Raw genomic sequence first — 16091 nt, forward strand, 5'->3', positions numbered from 1 at the left:
TTCATGTAATCTTGTTGATGTACCATTAAACATTAATTAATTGTTGACCCATTATTAATAATGAGCACTTGATAGAGGAAGATTTAGTGCTAATCTAGATCTTGTTTGATTCATTATTATTTTGGGAACTGTATTTGTTTTTAGTTAAAGTTGCTTTATTTTTCATACAAGAAAAAAAGACATGACCATCTTAACTTAGTTAATTAGCATTCTAATAACATGTACGAAATTTTGTCCCATTTAGATTTCTAAAAAGACTAATTTCGAAAATATTATAAATATATACCCCTAACTCTCTTTTGACCAATTCTTTTGACTCATATTGATTGTTATTAGGTTTATTATATGGATGGTTAGTACAATATTTTCAATTAAAGTCTAACTTAAAATATTAGGTATATTTTCTATTAAAAAAAAGACTTTTATCACTTGATTTATTAGCTTTTATTCCCACAAAAACGTAGGAATTATCCCAGAAGTGGTTTTGATCTAAACTGAGAAGATAAAGAGATTGTATTAATGTTTTTTTTGTTACCAGAAAGATGTGAATGGAATGGAAAGAAGCAATTTTGAGTTCATCTAACCATTTAATTTGATAAAAATGAAGAAAAGTGAATTTTTTGAACTCAAAATAAGAAATATTATTTACTTAAATACTTTATTAAACGTTTTAAAATAATGGGGAGAGGATCCTTTGCTCCCGAAATTTCGTTTCTCTTCTTGTTTCCTCTCACAGGGAAGGGACAAACAATAATTTGAAAAAAAATTGTGTACCTTTTGTCCCTGCCTATGAAAGGAAACATGGGGAGCAGAGAGATTTCGGGAGCAGACAACCCTCGCTGAATAATGGGTTGCATTTCTAAATAATAAAATGGATAACATGTATAATATGCTCCCGTACATTTAACTTAGTTTTAATATACATTATTTTGTTTGAAATTGTTCATTGTATATTTATTTTAGTATGAAATTGCTCTTATACATTTATTTTTATTTGAAATAGTAAGTTTTTTCAAACAATACAAAATGAAGAACAATTCTTATTTTATGCTCGAAAGTTGAACCATCTTGATAAGTAATTTAAAATCATCAGTATAAGATTTCGACTAAATTGTATTTATTAGATTTGGATTAGAGTTTATTTTGACTAATAAACTCATTTCTTCTTCAAATCAAATTACATTCATTCTTACTAAAGGATAATCTCTCTTTTGTTGTAAGTCAGGTATAACCGACCGATTTAAACCTATTACGAGTTTTGTATTTTATAATCTTTATCATTATTACATTTTAATTATATGATTATCGTACATCTTCATTTCCTTCGACATCAATATTTTTTTATTGTTTAAAGATGATTAGGGGCACAACACAATTTCAATATCTAAATATGAAGAAGACGAATGAGTAACAACCTCGTCATAGTCTTAATCTGCAACATTGATTTTAAAAATGAAATAGAGTAGATGCGTCATCATTTAAGAATCACGTTAAAGAAGTCATCTCAAAACGAATGTGGAAGTTTTGCCCGCAATAAGACTTAGAAAAATAAAAATAAAATAATATATCACATATAAAAGTAATTTGTGCCTATTTGTAACACAAAATGGTTTTATAACATTTTAAATGATTTTAGATATTTATGATATAAATTCAAACAAAAATAAATGTATTACAAAGATTTTTTTTGTTGCAAATAAGAAGAATTAACATGACACTCCTATAGTCATGATTATCCGTTTTCATTCAAAGCACTATAATAGGAATCAAATATGTGATATTTTGGTATTTTAGGTCGACTCTTTCTACTAAATCACCCTTGCAGGGTGTATATTGAACAATTTCGTAAAGAAATAAATGTATAATGAGCTATTTCAAATCAAAATATATGTATAAGATATAATTTAAAACAAGTTCATGAAAATGAAGATATTCAAAGTTTAATTAAATATTATAAAAAACATCATGCCTTCTACCCTTAAAAAATAAAATCACAAATTAAACTCTATATCCATTGCTAGAGATGGACAACACGTACGCATGTGTTAGCACCATCATGGTAACAAAGAATCCTTTATGTCATGTATTGTCAACCAAAATTGAATCAGACATACCAAGAAGGAGATCAAAACAAATATAAAAAAAATAAAGAAATGATTGAGCGAGGGAATTTAGGGGAGGGAAAAACGTGACGCAATTTGATTCGCTGAAAAAATAACAAATTTTCTTTTTCTTCTCTCTACTCACCGGTTAATTCGATGTTACCACTACAGGCAATACATGTATCTCATTCATGAAGTGACATATATACACAAAAGTGAAACATTGCCTCTCTCATTTGTTGTTTTTTTCTCTTTGCACATGTGGCGCTTTCTTAATGGATATATGCACTACATGTATTAGTAAGCATCGAACTAACCATCCTCACCCTTTATCCTTTTTCCAGCTAGTGATGTGGTGACACGTCATTTCATCTCTCATTCTCTCTCTTCCAAATTCCCTCTATCACTTCTCATTATTTATTAGCTCGACTCGAACTGGAAATAGTTTATAAATTTGAGTTTGATCTCGATTCAATTATTTGGGTTAATGCTGCAATATGTTTCCTAGGCCTTATTCGGTTTATGGTTATTTAAATAACATAATTTAATCAAATATCATTTCAATCTCTCATTCATTACATTATTCATTTCATTAATTAAAATATTAAAATATTATTTATTTTAAATTATTATTTTATTATTATATATTAACATTTTAAGTATTTTTTTTTAAAAAAATTACTTCTTCAAAATCTACTCAAATCATTACTTTTCTTGTTCTCTCATTAGATTTTTTTAAAACCCCCGATCAGAACAAGACCTTAATCGACCTAATGGAGGTTTACATCGGACACCTAGGTGACCCTCTGCAAGTGTCAAAGGCCACGAGAAGGGCCCAAAACTTAAACACCATCCACCATAGATATATATTGGTTGATTTGATTTTATCTTAAGTGAGAATGGATCAGATAAGTATTGATGATGACCCTTATGTAAAGTCACTTTCTAAACCTAACTATATCTAGAATCAATTTATCTATGTTTTTGTTTTAGTATATTCCTTAAAAATTTCTATGCAAACCAGACCCAATCATTACATCATATATATATATGATTCATAATTATATCAACCTATCATGTTTTATTATACAATTCATATATTATTATTATTATTATAAAGAATTGTTTTTTCAGCATTATATATTTACCTTACATTTAACAAAATAAGGATTTAAGCTTAAGATTTGTTTTCCTATTAGTTTTAAAAAAATTGGTTATAAAATTCAATATGCTTCGATTTCTCACTCTCTTTTTTATTGTATTTTTAATAATAATTTAATTCAAAGTGAAATTTAAAGAAAGGGTGACCATGTGTGAGTAATTTTTTATTTTATTTTATAATAATCATAAATAATATTGTATTAAAAAAGATATTAGAATCATTTAAAAAAAATATTATATTAAAATGAATTCATTTGGCATTTCTTATAAATGTTTACCTAATATAGATATTATTTAGAGATGGGTTGGTTGGGAAGTCACTCACATTCTCTCTCTTTCTTATTTTGGAAAGGAAATTATATTTGACACAATTAAAATACTAATTAATATATATTATTTGAAAATATTATATATTTTAACCTGCTTTTAAACTTTTAAAAAATTATATTTTTTATAAAAAAAATTAAAAAATAAGCCACACCTAATAATTATAGCTCTCATTTCACCTCATAATGTTTGTAAGTATGAATTGGAATTTAAATGTTTAATCTCTTTAGTAAAACTCTTTTAACTTGATTTTTTTTTTTAAAGAAAATAGTATTTTGCTCAAATTTGACACACCATTATTATTATTTAGAATTCTTGCTAAATACATCAAATCTCAACTCCCATATTTGTTACATGAAAATAATTCAGTAGTGGTCAAAGTTGAGGGTACCCTAAGTAGAAAACAAAATTTGTTTGATTTTTTTTTAAATTAAATTTAAAAAGTATAATAATTGGGTATCTTAAATCAATAAATATTAACTAATATAGTCAGTTAAATATGATGTTAATGTGTAATTTTATTACGGTATTATTTTACTTTAGAGAATAAACTATGATTTAAAGATAATGATATAATTTTCAAACGATGAATGTACTTCAAGCTATTTTAGGACACAAAACTAGTGTAACTAACGCTAATTCTCAAAAATAAACACACAAAAAGTACTTAACCCAAAATTTGACGAACTTGTTTCGAAATGAGGAAGAGATAGAAGTGATTGAAAAGCTATGGAGTAGGAGAATTAATCAATCTTTACCCCACTACTTAAATGCTTAAACAAGAAATAAGAGGCTTAAATGAAGAGACAAACAGATCTTTAAAAAGAGATTTGGTTTCCTTTGATTAGACAAATTAATAGTGGAATTGAACATGGGAACCATATGGAGTGTTCTCCTAAAAAAAACCATTTGCAAAGGCCAATCAAACTCATATGTGATGCCAAAAACAAACATATATTTTTTATTTATTTATGTCCATTTCACTTCACTTCACTTCACTTCATGTGTATGTCCTTTAATTAATTATAAACTCCTTTTTGATCAACAATGTTAGGTTATAAATGAATGTTTCTACATGCAATTATGGAAGTTAATGTAGTGAGTTTTGTATCATGTTTTAATGTGTTTCTCTTTAGGTGGATATTGCAATTCACCCATCTTACCTTTTTTATAATCAATTATTGTTTAGAATGCTACTTTTAAATTAGTAAATTGTTAATTATTGGTAATAATCTTTATTGATTAATTTTGAAACCCTAATAAAGTGATATTGACTTGGAATCGAAAGGCTTTTTCTCAATGTTTTTTTAAAATAATGCAATAGTTTCACGTTTCCTTAGAAGATTGGATTGCTCGATGTGAAAAAATTCAATCTTTCTAATAAAAAAACATCTTCCTATTTACTAGGGTAATTTCCCTCCGACTGGGGTTCTTTTTAAATTTCTTCGACATTACTTCTTCTTTTAACTTGTTTTGATGTCGTTGTACTATTCTTTTTCAATTTCATTCAAAATATGTCTTTTTTTTTGTTGTTGTGATTTTCTTGTTTTAGCCGAAATATGTTTATCGTACCCAAACAATGATACTTCTTATTAGAGGCGGATGTATGTCCAGCCATCCTTAATTTATTTTATTTTTTTACGGTAAAAATATGACTTAACCTCTTAATTTCTTAAAAAAATTCAATTTAATTTATTATTAATTTTCTCTAATTTATAAAAAAAAATATGAGCAAAATCATTTTTATCTACTCGTATTATTTTTTTTTTAGTTCATTCCAATTATTTTTCAAGCCAACCCCAACTCAAATTACTGAATCCGTCTTTGTCTCTCGTGATATTGTCTTTCATCCCAAACAAAATCCCCAACAAAAGTGGAGTGAGACTCTTTTGTTCGTTGAGGGGTCGGTTCTGGTTATTGCAGTTCTAAATATATTATATGATCCCGAGACTTAGTTGGTTGCAAATTTATAGTTAGTTGGTGTTCGAATTATTGCTTTGCCTCCTTTTGGTGATTCAGTTAATGGCCATCATCTTGGTTCACTGAACTTTTAACACGTGATTCTCGTTTATTTTGCGATCATTACGATGTCTTTATTGTTTGATCTAACCCTTCGATTACATTGTCAATGTAAATTTTGCAACATTTTTGTGGTGTGTCTGAGCATGATGATCTGTCTTAAGCTTTCTAGTTTTTTTTCTAATGTTTTATCCTTCTAAATTCCAGTGTTTTGTACTTGTGTTTGGTTGATAAGGCAGTACAATAATTTCAACTTCTCATATGTTGTTATTGTTTATTTTTTAATTTCAGCAATAAATTTTCATACCCACTTATAAATTGTTGGTCTATTCCTCCTTTTCAGTTTAGTAATATAATTAATTTTCTTACTTCTCAAAAATAATTTAAAGAAGTCAATTCTCCTTAATAGAAGGGATTTGTCTCTAGATCTCTCTTTATCAATGGATTTTTGTTTTTGACTTAATGTTTTGATACTTTAATGGATAAGTGAATGATTTGATCTAATTTTATTTTATAAAAGAGAACAAAAAAAAAACCCAAAATGAACTCCATTTCTTATGACAGAGCTAATCATCATCAAGTATTACTAAAATGTCGGATTTAGAAAAGAAAAAAAATTGATATATATTTTTTATATGAAATTGTGAGATTATTTTTAAATTATTCAGTCTAGTAAAGCATTTTTGTAATCAAACTATTATCTAAATTTTTTTTGGGTAATTATATATATTTATAAGGATTTAATTCTAATTAAATTCAATTAGAAGTTACATCTATCAAAATAATTAGTAAACAATAGTACAAAATAACCTTTAGGAACATTTAAAAAAAATACAAAATATCCAGATATCAATTTGTATAGACAATTTACAAAAATATAATTTTCAATGAAAAAATCCAACGATCATGCGTCGCGCAGTTTGTTGAGACTCATTTAAAAGACGAGTTCATTAGAGTTCTTGAACGATGAGTGTTTGAAGTAAAAACAAGTCGAATGAACCGATGAAAGGTGTCGGAAATATTTCTACCAAATATTCTGAGCGACGATTAAAATTATTCCTAACTAGTTGATAGAGAGGATATCTAAAAAAGAGTCTTCATCATATGAAAGTCTTCATTGAAAAAAAGAAAAATAATTACATATCTGATTATTTCGCTTCCTTTGCGACTATAAAGAGGACATACATTTATTCGAGAAAAAATCACTAACACAATTAGAGAATTTAAACAACAAATGATCCACCAACGAATGATAATATTATTCGGATTATGAAAATCTGAAACAAAATTTTAGTCCGGCTAAACATGATATTATCATGTTGAACCGAATAAAACATAATATCAATTATGAGATATAAAAAGAAAAACATAAAATGATAAAAATAATAATAAAAAAATGAAACTTTTAACTTTTCTAAAGTTTTCTTTTTTAAAGAGTAACGAAATAAGATTGATAATTAATTAATTATATTATAATATATTAAACATACATATTCAAATAAGTCCAAATTTATAAGACCATCTCCAACCCACAAACCCATTCCTAAACCCAAAATGCAGTAAATGTCACTTCAAACAGTAATTCATCTCCAACCCAAAAACTCATTTTCAAACTCAAAAGAATATTCTTAGAATTATTTTTTCTTACACTAACTTTTTAACTTTATTAATATTATCTATATATTTATTAACTTTACATATTTAACCCTAATCTTTTTTTATTTTTAATAAAATTAAAATAAAATTAATTATATATCAATAATTCATACTTAACATATAATTTAATAATATATTTAAATAAATAAACATATTATACTAAAATTTAAGTTATAGAATATAACATAAAAATATATAATAAAATAAAAAATAAATTAAATAAAATTTAAGTATAATAAAATTTAATATTTAATTATAGAGCAAATGAAATGTTTCAAATAATTCATATAAACAAGTTTAATATTTAAATTAAATAGTGTATATATTTCAAGGGCTTATTTGAAAATTTATAAAAAAAATTTGGGAAATGAACAGTAACTACGCATATATGGGTTTTTTTGGTTAGAGAGAGTAAATTCTCTTTTTGGGTATGCGTATGGTGGCCGGTTGAAGCAAAAATGGGAATGCGTTTGCGTTTTGGTGTCCGGTTGGAGATGGCCTAAGAAAACAGCATTACTTGATTAACAAATCAATTAATTATATGTTGAATTATGTTCACATGAACACAAATCCATTTTAGAAAATAGTCACATTAAATAGTCTAGATATAGGTAACTCAGAACTAATTATTTATGGCCTTCTTGAGTTTTCTTAAAATAACATCAACATTAAATTATTTTCTTTTCTTTTTATAGACATAATTATGGTACGGACAGTAGTCATCCATGCCTTGTTTGAAATCCAAAACTAAAAATTTGACTCAAAACTTGTTTGAAACTTAGTAAATAATAGTTTTTGCCTCAATAACTTAAGAAATATTATTGTCACACGGTTTGACATATATTTAAGATAATAGTAACGATAAAAACTAAAAATTTAGTGTCAATTAATGATGTAGAAAATAATGTGTCTCTATTTATACAACTTGAAATTTAATAAATACTGAATTTTTACTCACGTGTTGTCACATCATTTATCTCTATCATTTACTCTTTAGATAAATAGATCATTATCAAAATAATGGTGCTATAAATTTTGAAACAAATAAATAAACTATTGATTCTAAATCATACACGAGTTAGAGTCAACGGATTGACTCAACTAAACATTTATAAAAATAAAAAATAAATGTTTCCAAAATAGTTCTAGACATTATTGATATAGAATGAAAAAGTGGTAATATTGGTTCCACATTAGGGCAAAAATATAAGTGGTCAAGATTCATGGGTATGTCTTGATTAGATAGACCACTATTCTTACTATTTGTTCATCCCAATCCCATATTTCTCTTTCTAGATATAAAGTCCTTGTTTGATTTCAAGTTTAATCCCCCAACTATTCTATAGTAGCTTAAACCAATATGTTACAAATAAACCAAATTAAACATGTCTAAAATTGATTTTAATGAATAAGATAAGGAGAACCATCATGATCCCCGCTTTCATTTAAGGTACTTCTCGTATGTATCGAACCGACTCTTTCCATAGGACCACTACGTGGGTAAATTAGGTCAAGTGCTAAAAAGTTGAATCAAACAGACCCCATGTTTATCATAGTCAGTCCTTCTCTCTCTACCCAACAAATAGATCAAGAATAAAGCATTTATTCTCCACCATCTTCACCATTTCATTTATACATAATGGAGCAAATAAATCAAACTTCCTAAAAATGGAGTCTTTTACAATGAATCAAGAAACAGAAACCGTCGCAGGCGGCGGCGATGAATCCGGCGATTCCGCCAATCAAGAACTCAATCTTATCGACAATCTGAACTCAAACCCAATTGGGATCCCGTCGGATGATACCACCGGCGACGGCGAACCAAGAATTTTCTCATGTAATTATTGCCAGAGAAAGTTTTACAGTTCACAAGCACTAGGAGGCCATCAAAACGCCCATAAAAGAGAAAGAACAATAGCCAAACGAGGTCTCCGATTGGGATCGGCTTCTTTGTTTCCGGGTCAACCGTATTTCTCAAGCTTAGCTTCTCTTCCTCTTCATGGAGCTTCATATAACAATAGATTTCTTGGAATTCAAGCTCATTCTTTGATTCAGAAACCGTCCAATTTCATGCCTAGTTCTTCTGGGTTCAAGAGTATGTTCGCCGGAAATGGGGCTGGATGGTCGTCGGAGCAAAGTTTAGCACCGGCGCAGGTGAATCGGAATGGGGCGGCTAGATTTGTGACGATGGGAGTTCCGGTGGGAGCCGCCGGCGACGGTGGTTATTGGTGGTCAGTTGGTGATGCTACTGGTCGTATGAAAAAGGTTAAGAAGGATGATATTAATAAGCTTGATTTATCACTTAAGTTATGATGTTGTAACTTTTAAGTCCTTTAACTTTGTATTTAGTCAAGTATATCCTCTATACTTTTTCCTTTTTTTTTGTTTTTTTTTTAGATTGGAAACCTCATTTTCATGATTGATATTGATCATTGTTTTTGCTAAATAAAAAAAAGTTCATAATTATAAGGTAGTAAACTCTTAATTAACTTAGTTGATAGAATAATAGTAATCCTAATTAAAGAAAGATGAGATGATAATAGTTATATTTTATCAAATAAATATAATATATTTATATTATTTTGATAAATTTTATGTTAATATTTATGTCAACTTGACTTAAGAACTAAATATTGTCAGTGATTTTATTTTTTTGATTTTGGGCGTTCGTCGTTGAGGTGATTATAGGCAAACGTCGTTGACCTTACCCTAGAGCGAGTCTTATGAGAGACTAAATTCTACTCTCTTTTATAAAATCCGAAGAAAACGTCTAGTTTAGTTCGTTAAATTTTATGTTAACAATTTATACCGAACTTGGTTTTATTTTTTATTTTTCTGATTTTGGGTGCCTATTGGAAGGGTAACCTTATGTCACCGTCGAGCTGATATTAGATTAGAGTCGTCTTATGATAAACTAAATTTTGTTTTTTTTTTAATTCGAAATTCATATTTTTATAAAAACAAAATTATGTTGATTATTTGAGATCTTTTAATGGGTTTTTATCCAAAACAAAATCTAGATCGATGAAAACAATAAATTGTTTAATTTTTTAATTGATTAAATTATTATTATTGTTCTTTTTGTTTAAAATTTAAATTATAAAGTATGGGCTATTTTAGTAGTTTGGTTAATTAATTGGATAATAAAAAAGATATATAATCGAATTATTGAATTTTAGGTAAAAATCTTTAAAATAAACGCATCAAACTAGTTCTTAAAGAAAAAATACTCCCCATTTGTAACTAAAAGGGTCATATGTATATGAAACAACTAGTTAAAGGGGTTGATTTTGTTTTTGGATTAGGTTTGACCAATAACAGTTTAAGGTTATTAAGAACATGCCTTAAAATTATGTATTTTTTTTATCTTAATTATATTGGGGGAGCTGTCGGTTGATTAGCCACAACTTATAATTAAATAAATATATTATAATTTATTTATTTTTGATAAAAACTGTCAACTACAAACAGTAGAGTGAATAAAACCTAACCCATCAACTATGTGAGTTGTAAAACACTTGAGAAAAAGACGTTTGTCCTTTTGGATGTGTTTTTATGTTAAAGTTAAAATGGTCATTTTCTATATTAACTAAATCATACTATTTTTTTCCTTTTCAATAGTTGACAAATGCATGATGTAGCTAAATGGGTCGTGTCAATCGGGTCATGCTCGACCTGACCCACACAAATAATGTTGACCCGTTTGACAGTTAATGGGTCTTGAAATAATGTTGCCCTCATTGGGCCTAGCCCGGACCTAACTTCAAAAGTTTATGATAAGTTGAAATCAATTAGTTAGGAATTAGGTCAAATCAAATACATATGTTTTAATTGGAAAATTTGTTTAGGAATAAAATAAACAATATAATCCAATTTAATTATGACAAAATGGAGAGATATAAAACAATATATATAAATATATGAATGTGAGTTTCAATTAGTTATCCCGATTTTTTAATTCGAACGCCTGAGATTTGTTATACTCTATTTGTCATATAGGTTCTAATTTTGTTCATTAATCGGAACAAGTGTTCATAAGTTTTCATGTATGAGCAAGATAATTTATATCAATAATAACATTGTTCCAAATTTGTTCAACAATTCTATGAGTATGTGTAAACACTCTCGGCCCAATGTGATAAATGATAGCACCATAGAAACACTTAAGCACACTAGAAAATAATTTATCACTTTTTGTCTTTTCCAAAGCTAAATTCGCAAAGACCTTTCTCCACGAACATGGGGAATCGTCTCTTCTTTATGTTGTTCCTAATTATTTTTAATTTTCATATAAATATATTTTGTTTAATTTTATTTTGTGATTGGAACCCACAGTAGTCATGAGCACCCTTAAAATCAGAACTTAGAAAATTATTGATGTTATTATTATTGGGGTGACTTCTTTAGATAAGCATTAATATTGTTAATTAATTAATAATAATAATAATAATAATAATATAAGCCAACTTCACCCTGATTATAGGGGATTTTGTCACTGCCATATGTTTTTGTCACACTTCCACTTTACATCACTCATTTAATACAGATTATTAAAATAAGAAATAAATAAATTGTATATGGATGGTAGGTATCATGGTGATGAATTTTAATAATGAAAAGACCTTATATAAACAAATTTACATGTTTAAATTAAGCTAGAATAGTTAAATTGACCCATTGAGTTTATACAAATGTCTCTTTACCATTGAATTCTAAAAATGTCTAATTTTGTCCATTAAACCTATTCAATTGTCTCAATTCAATTCCATGAACTCGATGATAATAAACCGGTTTCTGATTTGGGTAAACCCTAAACCGCCTAGTTTATGATAAGATGTTCACATTTATGCAAAGATCGAATAAATTTAGGACTATGGTGTGTCATTGTTTATTTAAATTTATTGTCCAAATTAGATACCAAATTGAATTATTGGTTACTCCCATTTTTATAACATGGGTGTTTTTGTGTAATGGTATTTTAATTTTTTATAAATATTTTTTTAAGAAAAAGTGACCCAATTCAAATAATCATATAACATAAACAACTCATTGCCAGGCTAACTCAAACTATAGTCACCACTCACCAAGAAAGCCAGCCAAGCTTGACAATTTTTTAGGTCCATTTCATTAATCTATTTTAATTGAATTCATTTTTTCATTTAAAAAAAAAAAATTAATCCTATTGTCACTAGCTTATGATGTTCTTACTAAGAATCGAATCAATTTATCATCGGTTCTTTTACGATAATCCCCAATACAACAATTTATCATCACGATAACTAAACAGCTAAGAATAACGAGTCTATTTGTTATCAAAAGATCAATCCGAAGGAGAATTCAGTCATTCTTAGTCATGAATGTCTCAAAATTAAACCTATTCAAAATAGAAGATATGATATCTTGAATAATTCATCAACTATTCTCATCTTACATAAGGTATGTTCAATAACAAATAGGTTTACCTCAAACAAATCAATACAATGTGATAAATCGATTGAAGAACCGGAGTAATAAATATCAAACAAAACCTAATACTCATCCAATAGAAAAAAAAAATTAAAAATTAGCCCCTCAACTTTTCCAAGCATACAAAAGAAGAGAAAAACCAGAAGAAGGTCCCTTAAGCTCATTCTCCTCCATGGTTGCCCACTCCATAACCGAACTACAACTTGAAGAACCCGATGAAAGTGAAGAAGAAGAAGAACCCTTTTCAGAAGATTTCATCAAACTCTTCCTCATCTTCATCTTCTCAAACCCAAATCCACAAGATTGTTGTGACCCAAATGAGAAACCATTCTTGTTCATCACTTCTTCATGATCATCTTCAAATAATCCAAGGTTTTCAAATCTAAACATGAAAAGACCATACCCATCTTCATTATCTTCTTCAAACAACCAATTATAAACATCCCAAGAGATCTGAACATAAACACCATCAATTTCAATTCTCTCATTTCCCCTGAATTTCCACTTCAAATGCTTGATTTGCAACACCCTTTTATCATCCACACTAAAATACAATCTCGAATCATCTCCTGTTCTACAAAGTACAGAGATTTCTCGAATTCTATTTCCAAATTGGGCTTTTGTTTTGTATAATTTATTCCCATTGAAATGCTCCCTTCGAAGAACAACCGATTGTGACTTAATTGACTTAGTTGACTTAGTCTTTGAAAAAGCTTCCGCCGGCGAGTCTCCGGCGAGAAGAACCATTGACCCATCTACAACAACGGCGATGTAGAATCCTGAATCGGGTTCAGGCTGTAAACCGAATTTAACCTTAGAAAAATCCCAAAAGATCTGAACCCATTTGGATTTGGAACTGGAATTGGGTAGATTCAGATTCAGATTCAACTTTCTGGATCCAGTTCTGTTCCAGAAAATGAATGGTTTGAGATTAAGTGAGAAAGATGGAGAAGAAGAAGATGATAGATCGCCGGCGTCTGCGTCTAGGAGGATATAGAGATGGAAAGAACGGCGGAGGAGATTGCGACACCAGGTGAGGGCGAAGAGACCATTAGAGGTTTTGTAAACGGATGTTGAGAGGTTATGGGCGGCGGCGGCGGAGCGGTGGTCGCCGGAGACGGCGGAGGTGGTGGATGAACGGAAACAAGGTAAGGGGGAGGAAGATTTGACGTGGGTTGTCATAACTTTTCCTCTTAATTTGGGATTTTTTAGATTTGTTGATTAGGGTTTTTAGAGGAAGTAGAAAAGATTGGTTTTTTAATATGCAAGAACTAGAGAGAGAGAAAAAGACTGAGTCTTTGTGGTGGGACAGGTCACAGAGTGTGTATAGGTTGAAAAATGTTTGGATCTTTTTGGTTTTTCATTTCCTTTAATTTTATTATTATTATTATTTACAGAGTTTCCTATGTGAAGAATATAATTTATTATTATGAGTGCGTTTGATTAATCGTTAGCGCTTAGGGTTAAATATGACAATTATAAACCGTCTCGTCTTGCGAATTACGGCTCGAATATTGTCTCGTTAGGGCGGCGGTTTTTTATTTGTGTCCCCTGTTCTGACTCGGTTTCGATCTCACATAGATTCGACCAAAAACATTATAAACACAATTAAATATATAACATCCCAATATATTTATTTATTATTTATATTTTATAAGAGTATTATGCTAGTTCTTCTTTAATTTTTAAAAATAAGAATTTTAAGTCTATTTATAAATAATATATTACAATATATATATATATAATTTTTATAAATCAGTTTAAATAATTTTATTGAAGTTATTTTTATATAAATATGATATAACGACGCCTTTTGAGAATTTCTCGAAATAGAATGAGACGGACGGTAAACGCATTTTCCGAACCGATTTGCCTCATTGACATACTTAGTCTGCGTAATAATCTGCTACATTAATTTTACGTAATAAGTTAATGCAAAAAATTATAATCAAACAAAGTTTACGTTTAAACGCAATTTTGACTAAGTTTGATTTAGCTTATACTTAGTTAATTCACTCTACCTTATTTAGTTTATTTACGTTTGATATGATTAAGCTTTTATACTCAGCTTACTCGTTTCAGTTTATTTGTCAATAAAGAATTTACAAAAGAAAATTGCGTTTAAATGTAAAATGTATTTGATTATAATTTTGTATTTTAACTTATTACGTAAAATTATTATAACAAATTATTGTGTAATCACTATATGCTTGTATTAAATAACGAATCAAACATGTCACTTTTCTCTACTTTCTCTTTAGGTGAATAAGTTGAAAAGAATAAGCTCAATATAAATTGAATCTTATGAATAATATTTGAGAATAAGTTGAATAAACTAAATAAATAAATTAAGTATAGGATGAACCTATATCTTTCTATATTAACTAATTATTTATTTTCCGAATTTATTAATTATTATATTTTGCCAACTCAGAACATGGTTTAGTTTGATTCCAATTGCTTAGTGTATATTTGTTCTGTTATTTGGAATAATTTAATATGGTGTTATAGAAGGAGAAAATATTTTTTTACTAAATTTGTTATTCATATTAAATTTATTTAAAGCTATCAAATATTATGTCTAATTTTTTTTTGGGAAATAATGTCTAATTTGGGATAACTAACTTGTAATTATTATTACAATAAATGCTGGTTTTGTGTTTGACTCATAATTTCCTTTTGTAACACTTTCTAAATAACATTTTACTACATTTTAATGAAGGTGTAACTAATTTAGAACTATTAAGGAATGAGACTTTATAGGAGTTGTTTTCCAGTTCCATTATAAATTAAAATAATAATAATAAGAAATCTAATAATTTGGTATACCATATAAACTAAAACAATTAATATATTCAATCTTCTATTATTTATTCAACCATTTGCAAAGTCATAACAACCTTCATTGACCTTGAAAAACTGACTTAGCAGCTTCTTAGAAAATTATACTTTTTAATAATTATTTCTTTTTTTTCTTATGTAATTTAGATATTTCAAAGAGAATAATATATAAGAATTTGTCAACTTAAAATCTAGTTTAGTTATAGGTGTAATTTCAAATAGAATGTCTCATTCCAAGGAAAAAGAAAAGTCTAAGATTGAATTTTAATTAAAAAATAACCTAAAAGTATTGTTAATTTTTTATTTTAAAATATTAGACATTATTTCATCTAAATCAATACCCAATTAAATTTTAAAAACAAAATAATTTTTAAATTAATTAAAAAAAAAATGTCCAAAGATTTCCTAACTTTATTGATATAAAATTATTATTATTATTATTTAATTTCATATTTATTAAGTACTATCATTTTAATTATTTTTTTCCTGCATACATTTGGAGCCTGCTGGATCTAGATT

At 27.9% G+C, this 16091-nt stretch overlaps 2 protein-coding genes across 2 annotated transcripts; one reads left to right on the plus strand and one right to left on the minus strand.

Annotated features, from left to right (window-relative positions):
* Nucleotides 1–8933: 8933 nt before the first annotated feature.
* Nucleotides 8934–9578, plus strand: LOC124943034 (zinc finger protein 1-like). The gene has a single exon (XM_047483601.1). It carries the CDS (start codon nucleotides 8934–8936, stop codon nucleotides 9576–9578), a length of 645 nt encoding a protein of 214 aa, XP_047339557.1.
* A 3258-nt stretch (nucleotides 9579–12836) lies between these two features.
* On the minus strand, nucleotides 12837–13913 carry LOC124943035. The gene has a single exon (XM_047483602.1). The coding sequence runs from the start codon at nucleotides 13911–13913 to the stop codon at nucleotides 12837–12839; it is 1077 nt and encodes a 358-aa protein (XP_047339558.1).
* Nucleotides 13914–16091: the final 2178 nt, after the last annotated feature.

Source organism: Impatiens glandulifera, chromosome 6 (genome assembly GCF_907164915.1).
Source record: "Impatiens glandulifera chromosome 6, dImpGla2.1, whole genome shotgun sequence".
Lineage (NCBI taxonomy): Eukaryota > Viridiplantae > Streptophyta > Magnoliopsida > Ericales > Balsaminaceae > Impatiens > Impatiens glandulifera.

Excerpts from the sequence above, each read along its gene's own strand:
- LOC124943034 (XM_047483601.1), top strand. The coding sequence starts at position 8,934 with ATGGAGTCTTTTACAATGAATCAAGAAACAGAAACCGTCGCAGGCGGC.
- LOC124943035 (XM_047483602.1), bottom strand. The coding sequence starts at position 13,913 with ATGACAACCCACGTCAAATCTTCCTCCCCCTTACCTTGTTTCCGTTCA.